The 10,530-nt window shown below is 30.9% G+C and overlaps 2 protein-coding genes across 2 annotated transcripts; both read right to left on the bottom strand.

Annotated features, from left to right (window-relative positions):
• Positions 1-6,542: 6,542 nt before the first annotated feature.
• LOC114075163 lies at positions 6,543-8,218 on the bottom strand. Its single transcript, XM_027913463.1, has 2 exons — positions 7,699-8,218; positions 6,543-7,516 (listed from the first exon to the last, which is right to left on the bottom strand). Exon 2 carries the CDS (start codon positions 7,493-7,495, stop codon positions 7,025-7,027), a length of 471 nt encoding a protein of 156 aa, XP_027769264.1. The 5' UTR covers positions 7,496-7,516; positions 7,699-8,218; the 3' UTR covers positions 6,543-7,024.
• Positions 8,219-8,818: 600 nt separating this feature from the next.
• LOC107005991 lies at positions 8,819-9,980 on the bottom strand. The gene is made up of 3 exons (XM_027913572.1): positions 9,810-9,980; positions 9,373-9,598; positions 8,819-9,066 (listed from the first exon to the last, which is right to left on the bottom strand). Exons 1-3 carry the CDS (start codon positions 9,978-9,980, stop codon positions 8,819-8,821), a joined length of 645 nt encoding a protein of 214 aa, XP_027769373.1.
• Positions 9,981-10,530: the final 550 nt, after the last annotated feature.

Genomic DNA, 10,530 nt, shown 5'->3' with positions numbered 1-10,530 from the left:
AAATTTCCTTCTCTATATTTTGTTTATTGTACTTTTATTATTAATTCACCCCAATCATGAAATTATTGTCTCATTCCGGAATCTATTGAAGAATTTCAAAGGTTATTTGAGGATTTGACTCATCTCTAGTAATAGATCTCTCCAATTTCTCCATTATCCCTTTAATTTTTTGACATGTGTAATACAAATAGTCTAATGATTCGGATTTGTTTGGTTAACTAAAGAATATAGTTAATATTTCTCTCACTTCCTTTTTGTCCTTAGAATCCTTTTTTCTCTGCCATAATTTATTATGAATTTGGCTCCTTAATATTTTTTCCTCACCTTACTTAAAAAATAAATAGAAGTTCTCCTAATTTCCAAATCTTTTCGGAAGAATCATTAACTTCCTGGAAAATGACATATATATTTTTTTATAAGAAAAAATGTACCATTCATTCAATCTTATTGCATTACTTATCGTGACTTTTTTCATTTTTCATGTGTTGAAGAATGTTTTTCGATATTTTTTTCTTTGTCATATTTAGTTTTTTTTATCCACCATTTCAACATATTTCTTCTCTTTGACTAAGTCTAATATTGAAAATTTTGATATACAGATAGTAAATAATCCAACAAAATAAATGAAAATAAGTTACAAAGAGGGCTTTCAAAGAAGTCAAATTTGAAAAATACCTAGGACTTATTGCCCAAGTTGTTCCGTAAGAGTGACTGAGAAAGATCTTCTTTATAAAAAAAATAATATATGAAAACTGAAACTAAGCTTTTTGAGAGGAAATGGTAAAAACAGTGATGGGGTCTGACTCCCGATATTTCAATTAAACTTTGTGAGAGAGGCATCAATTAGAAAATTATCAATGATTAAAAATAAAACGAGTTTAAAGTCCCAAATATCAACACTATAAATAAATTCAAAATTATATTATTGATTTGCTGAAAAAAAAGAGCTCGAAAAATAAACTATGACAGAGAAGAAAGGATTCTAAGCAAAGAAAAAAAGGGAGAAATATTAACTATAGTAAAACTCTTTAGTTAATCAAACAATCGGAGCCATTAGATTATTTGTATGACACATGTCAAAATATTAAAAGAGTAATGGAGGAATTGGAGGGATCCATTAATGGAGAGGAGTCAAATCCATCATTTGGTAGAGTGTATAAAAATAATGCAAATTATCGGTGTCGTTTGGTAGAGTGTGTTAGGAAAAATAATACATGCATTAGATATGTATATTAGTAATACCTTGTTTGTTACATTTTTTTTTTTGTTATATATAACTAATACAAGCACTAGTTATACACAATATTGTGTATTAAGTTGTGTATTACTAATACCAAGAAATTCTAGGTATTAGTAATACATAACATTTTAACACTTGTATTAGATTATGTAATTACAAAAGTACCCTCAAAACCCTTTAAAAGAACATTTTCCATAGTACTTGTTTTATCTTCTCTTTCATCTTCTCTGTACTTTCTCAAAGAAAATTCAAGAGAAGATTTTTCTTCCTTTTGCTCAATCAAACATTGTTTCCTCATCTTCATAAGGTTAGTAGTCTTGTCTTTCATTAAAATATGTATTTTTCAACATCTCTTTCACAATTTAAGATGAAATTTAGGTTTAGCTCGTTTTTTAATATGTTTTGAGCTCATCTATTTCACTCTTTATATGGTTGAAAATTAGGAATTTATACACATAGATACTTGTTTAAAAGTTTTGTATGTATTCATTCATATTTTTATGGCAAATATAGGTGTTATTATGGATCTTCAACCATTATCAGGTATTGAATATATTATTCTTGTGGAGATAGTGTTTCAGCAAGTTCTTGCTCTCATTTATTGTCTTTTCATGGCTAGTCATGGTCATTCTCTAAGAAGACGATGTCGAAACAGACGTGAGGTTAGATATCATATGAGTGTTCGAGTTCCGAAAATCATTTTGCACTTACACTATATCATAAATGATAATGGTAGTGTATGTATCGATAAGTTAAGAATGGATAGAAATGCGTTTCACACTTTAGTTCTCTTAACTAAAGATATTGGAGGTCTGACTGATAGTAAAAGTATGTCATGTTGCGAAAAATTAGCAATGTTTTTAAATATCTTGGCTCATCATGAGAAAAATAGATCCATCAAGGTTGATTATATTAGATCGGGATGGAGCGTAAGTCATGCTTTCAATGAATGCTTGAGTGCTATTCTCAAACTAACTCCNTTTGAAGTACTGCGAACTTGTGATATAAGTGGCTACACTAGTTTAGTAATTTTTACTTGAAATCACTTCAAAGTGTGACAACAGTCGCTTTTTTGGGCATTTCTAATTATTAATGTGCGCATGAGCATGTTAAATCTTTTTGGGTAACTAAAGTTTTATCAAAATATCTCAACTCTTGTGTCAATGCTAAGCACAAATGTAATTATATAGTTGTTATTACAACTCTTCAAATTCTAGTGTAGCCATTTACTTTTGAGATTCTGAAATGCAATTATATAGCTGCTATGACAGTTTTCTAATCTGTCTTGTATTTCTGTGTCTAGTCTCTGTTTTTCATTGTTAATTTCTTTATGAGTTGATGAATGTGTGTGATAGAAGAGGTGAAGAAGTTCGCTTCTATTTGTTTGAACAGTGTGGCAGATGATTTAGGCGGAATATGGAAACTGTAAATTTCATCTCATTTTGGAAGGTTTGATACTGCATCTGACCATGGAATCAATATCGTATTTGCTATTTGGACACCTTATTTTCAATGATAAGTCCCATTGTGACGGAGAACATGGTTTCATACTTTATGTCCCTCTAGCTTTGTTTTCGGTCACACAAAACTAGATATAAGATGTTATAACCCCATGAAATACAAAGAACAGAATTTCAATCGAAGGCTCTGCAACTACTTTGGAATTCAGAATTTGAAAATAACCTGTTTACGGAGTGCGTGATGGACCGTCGTATCCATAACGGTCTGTCCTGCTGGTTCGTCATGAAGTTCAGAGAAGTAGTCCCACTACCCAAATTTCAAGAGTTTAAGTGTTTTGGAACGGAGACCCTCGACGGACCGTTGTGCCTGTGACGATCCGTCATATCTGTCGTCGAGGATAATGAAGAGAGCAGCAGAAGAAATTGAACAAGTATGGGACGACGGAGTCCATGACGGTCCGTCGTGACCACGACGATCCGTCGCGATGTCCGTCGACCCAGCCGCGTTTTGACAGATTTCCAAGCAAATAGAGTCCTTATGTAATTAGGTTTTTATTTTTTTTATAAATAGTTCGAAAAATCTCCTTTGTAAAGTTTAAGTGCAATGGTAACCGTAATCAAAATGGAATTGTCACAAAAAGTTACCAGAAGACCATGCAGCCTTTCTCTTTTTCATTTTTCCTTTTTAAGAAAAAGACAATGGATCGTATACAAGAGTTTGATATATCAACAAATAAAAAAATATAAATAAGAGGACATTACTTCCTCTATTTGAGTTGCCTAGTATGAATAAGTTGATCTTTTGGACGTATGGTGGCAAAATTGTGAAGATGTTTGACATCTTCTTCTTCTTGTTCTTTTTAAATCTTATTTTTAATGTAGTAACAATTTTTTAATTTTATATTAGAAAAAGAAGAAGAATAGGAACAAATAATGTTTTAGCAAAGAAATCTTTTTTGATGTTTTAACAAAGAACCTTGTTGCAAAGGAAGTGTAAAAATAAATAAAGTGTAAAGAGTATTTTTCTAAACATACACTTTTTAAATAGAAATTATGCAAGATTTGTTTTTTCTAATACATCAAACCAAACAGTGTATAAAAAATAATGATTGCATAACTAATGCAAGTATTAATAATGCAAGCACTACTAATGCAAGCATTACTAATACACCCTATTTTGCATTATTCTTATACACTCTACCAAACGACCCCATAGTGTATTAATAATATTTGCATTATACTTGTATTAGTTATACTTGCATTACTAATGCTAAGATTTTTCGAGTCTGTTTGGATGAGCTTAAAAACTGGTCAAACTGACTTAAAAGTCAGTTTTTGACTTATTAGAGTGTTTGACAATTATCAAGTGACTTATTTTAAGTCAAAAATGACTTATTTTAATCCAAAAGCCAAAAGCTTGATGAGGGGTGCTTTTTTTTTTCAACTTAAAAGTCATTTTATATTGACCATGTATATTTCCTTTTTACCCTTAATTCTTTTTTTAAAAAATCTTTTTTCTTATAATTATTATTATTATTTATTATTGTTATTATTATTATTTTATTATATTATTATTATAATTATAATAATTTGTATTATTAATATTTTATTATTTTTAATTATTATTTATTTATTATTCTTTTTTATTATTATATATTATTATTATTATTATTAATATTTTATTTTTATTAATATTATTTATTTTACTATTATTTATTATTATTATTATTATTTATATATATTATTATTATTATTATATATTATTATGATTATTTTCCTATTATTTTATTATTATTATTATTATATTAGTATTATTTTATTTATTATTATTATTTATTATTATTATATATTATCATTATTATTATTACTATTATAATTATTATTATTATATTATTATTATTAGTATCATACTATTATTATTATTATTATTATCATATTGTTATATTATTATTATTATTATTATTATTATTTATTATTATTATTTATAAATAATTTGTGATAATTAAGAAATATGTTAATGATAGCAATATATAATTACTTATGAATGTAAAATATAAATTAATTTTGTTTCATTTTTTTAAGTATAAAAACCTTAAATTAATCAATTTTTATCATGTTAACAACTTTTAAGGGTGTTTCAGACATTTTGATATAAAAAAGTGTTTACCAACACTTATTTGCCTAACACATCAACAACTTTTTTTTTTTAACTTTAGCACTTTTATCCAAACACATAACTACTTATTTCAAAAATAAGTTTCAGCACTTTCAAAAGTACTTTTAGGAGTCGTTTGGTACAATAAGGATTAATGCAGGGATTAGTAATGCATGGATTAGTAATGCAGGGATTAGCACTGCGGGGATTAGCAATGCAGAGATTATTTTTTATCCAATGTTTGGTTTATTGCTTATTCAAATCTTGTGTTTGGCTTAAAACTCCTAAAAAATAACTTTTTTCCAATTTTACCCTTGAATTATTATGTTATCTATTTCATGTAATTACCATATCTATTACTTTTACAACTTGAATATGAAGTGCTTAACAAACTTAATTCACTTGAGGAAACCTCAAGTCATAAATAGAGAAGGCATTATTTTAAGTATCCCGACCAATGCGTACCTCCCTCTTCTCTTAAGAAAACAAGAAAATATAAAATAAAACTAAAGTTCAAGTAGGGTGGACAACAACAGAAGTTTCTAATGCTAAAAGAAATATAGTTTGATCACAACTTCATATAAAGTTAGCAAAATTAAGCAACCTGAACAAGCCACCTGAAGCTTTCCTGCTACATTGTCTCTAAATCAAATATTGAACACTGTAAACCTTCATTTGTCATAAACCAAATTAGCCTTTAGAATTTGATGGATAACAAATATGCAACTTCCCAATTCTTCTCCTAGTTCTTAAGTTGCACCGAAATAACATCTTGCAAGTGCCAGTAATAACTAACTTTAAGAAAATTTGGATAACTTTGTAATGGAATTCAAGCTTATGCCTAGAATAGACCAGAAGCATCATACAATAGTAAGGAAGGAAGGCTACTGATATGACTTGAATACGAACACATCGTATCACTTTGATGAAAGCAGAATAAATGGCTGGTAGTAAGAAGTTGCAAGCCTGTATAAAACTTCAAACATTTTCTTTGCTATTCTATCATAGACAATGCTGCAAAAATAAAAAACGAACCCCTTTTCGCAGGTTTGAGGTTTCTTTCAGCAGTTTCAAGATGAATCCAAAGTCTATTTTGGCTGCACGTCAAAGTGTCAGTTTTGTCCGAATGGACGAGCTTGAGCAGGAGTTCCTGTCTTCACTGCAGAAAAAGTACTATCAGTATTGCTCTACTTCGAATCACTCTCATCTGTTGTTGTGAATTTCAATTCCTTCTTCTTAAGCCAAAAAAAATGCCCTTTTGTCCTTTATACTATTATTATTACCTTCTCTATTGCTTTCATCGAAAGACTCTTCCTTTATCTTTGCTCTTAAGATATCTGAAAATCACTTTTTTTGACTTGAGAAAGTGACTGACACGAACATCGTTACTTCGTGACACGTAGCCAAGGCGTGTTAATTAGGGGTGTGCATTCGGTTATATACTAAAGTGAAATGGAAATTAAATAACAACTCAAAATAAGTGCAGTGAGCAAATGCAGAAGGCCAAACAACTCGTGCTCACTTATATCAGCTTGACTTTGAAGTGAAGAACAACAACGGAAAAGAAGGAACAAAGTACAACACAAAAGAAGGAATACACATATCCAACATCCATTCACAACACATTTCACATTTCAATATATACTGAGAAAAGGAGAAAAGGAGAAGCGAGAATCATGTACATCAATTGACAAAAGCAAGTCAAATAAACACATTTACATACATGATTTTGAGTTTATCACAAGTTACACCACATTCAAGTGTTTCCATAGATTCTAGTTACACAAAAGCTACTGTCCTCGTGTCCGTCTTACGCCAATCATTTTCAATATAGGACATAATTCGAGGTATCAAAAAGTGACACTACACTCAAATATTTAAAGGTCTTCAATTAAGCAAAACTAGCAAAATGAACTTTCCACTTATCTTGAAGTCTACCATACTTCAAAGTTTATCATTGATCATCATAAACATCATAGTTTGACGCTCAAGTTCACCCATGCGTATAAATAATTCCATCTTTTTGACGTCATCACAGAGAATCATTGTTGCTTTGATGCGTTGCTCTGTGGAGTACAACTCAAACATAGATGATTCAATGATGGAATAAATTTGATCACGAAGATCAGATTGGTCACGATTTCCAATCTTGTCAATCAAGGCACCCATTCATTTGTCTTGGCTGTCAGTAAAGTTTTTTAAAACCTCAACCATACCCTTAAGAAATATCTCAGAATCATTCTCCGGGATCTTTTTTCTTTTCTTGCATTTCTCCTTTTCATTGACATTAGACGACCTTTTGGTATACTCACCTTGTTTATTGGTTTGTTGAGATCCAGCTTCTTCAGGTTCAAATGCTTCAGCACTTTCATTTTGAAATGCTTTAGGAAATGTAGTAGCTCCAGTAGCATTTCCAGCTTCTCCCTTAGTCACATTAGGTCTATGACTAGAACCAGCTTCTTCATCGCCATCAAGATCAATAGAAAATCCCAAACTCATATCGTTAAACATTACTGAGGATTGACTCCTTTGAATATCTTCAACAGCATCTAATGGGCCTTCTGCAAATTCCCCTATTGCTCTATCCTTGCCAAAGATTTCCTCCCAATCCACAAACATCGGCCATTTTTTCGTATTCATGTTTTTGGCATTTGGATCAACCTAGAAAACAATCACAAAATAAAACAAAGCAACATAGTATAACTCAGTTAATAACTCTTTCAGAACACATATATAAATACATAACTATAATCATGAACAACTAAAAATCTCTCGCTATGTTTGGGTTGATACTAATGCACGAATACTTATACTAATAATAACTTTAATAAAGTATTATTTACCTTAAGAAAGTCATCTCAAAATTTGGGATCATCAACTATTATAGCTCCATCACTGTATTGAAATCCCAATCCACTTCGGCTCTTTAGCATAGCTATATTTGCGTAACATTTCTTCCAATATCTTATTTTAGATAAGACATGTGGTTCACCTTTTAATCCGCTGTTAGGATGATGTTCACATAAATAAAATTCTAATTCCTTTAGGTATCCAGGCTTGAAGGTTCCATTATCACCTCTCCAACCATCAACACATAACTCTTTTAATCCATCTATAAGAGTTCGTTCTTCTGCTGCAGTCCATGTCCTTCTAGTCGAAGGAGTTGAATTTCTTGATCTTTTTGATGTGTGGGAAGATGTTTGACTGCTCATTTGGCATTTATATTCTTGTGGAATAGATTATAAAAATGAATAGGAAGAAAATAATAATGATAATAACAATAATGCACACATAGAATAGTTGAACAAATCTATAACCTTGTCATGAAATCAAGAACTGTTTCTAGAAAACTTTATATAAAAAACAGAATGTAGGAGAAACTGATATATTCAGAAAGCATTAGGCTCTCCATATTAGAAGCTTAAAAGATATTGCATTCACAGGTGTTCATGCAAACATTCATAAGTGGAATTAGATCGAGAAACGGACTAGCTTCAAGTAGATACATTGTCTACAATACATAGGTAAATTCCTTTCTCTATAGTCTTGCATGTAGACATTATCAATTTGTTCCTTTCTCTAATGACCATCTTCATGGTTGCTGCAAATCAAAGATAGGAAGAACAATACTAATTCTTTTCTATACATGTGCATACTCATCATTTAGTTTTTATTTCCTCTATCAACTTTCAGAAATTATAATCTGCACTAGTCTTGCAGGGTTCTTTTAGTTTTAGGAGATTGGAGTTGTAAAATAAAGTCAAATTTTACTATTAGAGGAAGTGATGAAGAGTAATAATTATAACATATTAAGAAAATCACAAATTTCATAACAACAGATTCCAAAAGTTACAAAAAGGATTCAAGATTCCTAATTAACTAGTATAAAATCTAAAACACAAAAACTGACCTTAAAGTCCAAGCTAGCTAAATTCATCGCAAAAAAAAAAACTTAACATGTCATCACAGATTAGATCTTGCATTCCACATTGATTGAGCCAACTCATCCCTCCAAGTGGTCCACTCTTCAGACGATTCAACAAGATCAATATGTTCAGGTTGATTCTCAACTTGTTCTTCCATATCCATGTCTAAAGGATCCACATCCATCTCTCTATGGATGTAGTTGTGAATCAAACAACAAGCGCTTATAATTCTGTTATGAACTTTAACAGAGTACCACGAAGAACTCCTAAGAATTCCCCAACGCCCTTTCAAGAGACCAAACGCCCTTTCGATAACATTACAAGCCCTGGCATGCTTCATATTAAAAAGTTCTTCTCGACATCGAGGTGGGGGGTTGTCACCTTGCCAATCCCTTAACCAATATCTAATCCTTGATAAGGTGAAAGAAAACCTTTTCCATTTGTATATCCTCCATCACATAAATAATAATTACCTATAATATAAACATAAAATTTAGTTACTTTTCTATTCTTTTCATGTACAGTTACCTTCTCAAAAAATTAGATACATCATTCTTTTTGTGTTCTTATATGCATATGTACATGGCATACCCTCAGGAATTTTTAAACCATTGCGCCGCACTACAGCGTCTCGCAATACACGACCATCAGCAGCTGATCCTTCCCAACCAGGTAACACATAAGTAAAATTGAGATTTCTATCACAAACTCCCAATACATTAGTAGCTATATCTCCCTTCCTTGTCCTGTATCTTGGTTTGTACACAGATGGAACTCTAATGTGAATGTAAGTACCATCTAGTGCACCTAAACAACCCTATAAAAAATATAGAGTTACCTCGTACTAGAACGAATTCTTAGTAAATTACATTATTCAATCATAAACAGATACTAAAATTAATCTCACCTACCTTAAACCATTTCCATCGATCTTCAATCTCATTTTCAAGGATCGATTAAGGATTGACAAGGAACAGTGGAGTTAGTTTGAGTATAGCTCTCAAGCACTCATTAAAAGCTTGACTTACGCTCCATCCAGATCTAATATAATCGACCTTGATAGATCTATTCTTCTCGTGATGAGCCAAGATGTTTAAGAACATTGCTAGCTTTTCACTTCTTGACATATACTTACCATCAGTCAAACTTCCGACATCCTTAGTTAATAAAACTAAATTATGAAAGGCATTTCTATCCATTCTTAACTTGTCAATACATATAATATCACTATCATTTATAATACAATTTAAGTGAGAAATTACTTTTGGTATTCGAACACTCATACGGTACCTAATCTCATGCACATTTCTGTATTGCCTTGTTAGTGAATGACCATGAATAGCCATAAAAAGGCAAATAAAGACTACAAGAAATTGTTGGCACATTATCGCCTCAAGAATAACATAATCAGTACTCGAAAGACGTTGAAGATCCATAATAACACCTAAGTTTTTCATAAAAATTAGACAAAATCAATACGCACAATATGAACAGAAACCTTTAAATTTTAAGCATAAATACTAATGGTGATGATGTTGTTCAGAAACTTTCAACCCACAAAATACTAATTAATTTGCAAGGACATTTCAATTCACCTATTTACAACCATTTGGGACAAGAACAAAAGAAAAGAAGAAAAGAAAAAAGTTCAAACGTGTATAAACCTTACACAGCTAATAGTGACGATGTTGTTCAGAAATTAACCCTACACGCTATGCCTTCTCCATAGCCAAAGACGAGAAAAGACCG

Source organism: Solanum pennellii, chromosome 12 (genome assembly GCF_001406875.1).
Source record: "Solanum pennellii chromosome 12, SPENNV200".
NCBI lineage: Eukaryota > Viridiplantae > Streptophyta > Magnoliopsida > Solanales > Solanaceae > Solanum > Solanum pennellii.
This window is presented reverse-complemented; position numbering and strand designations above follow the sequence as displayed.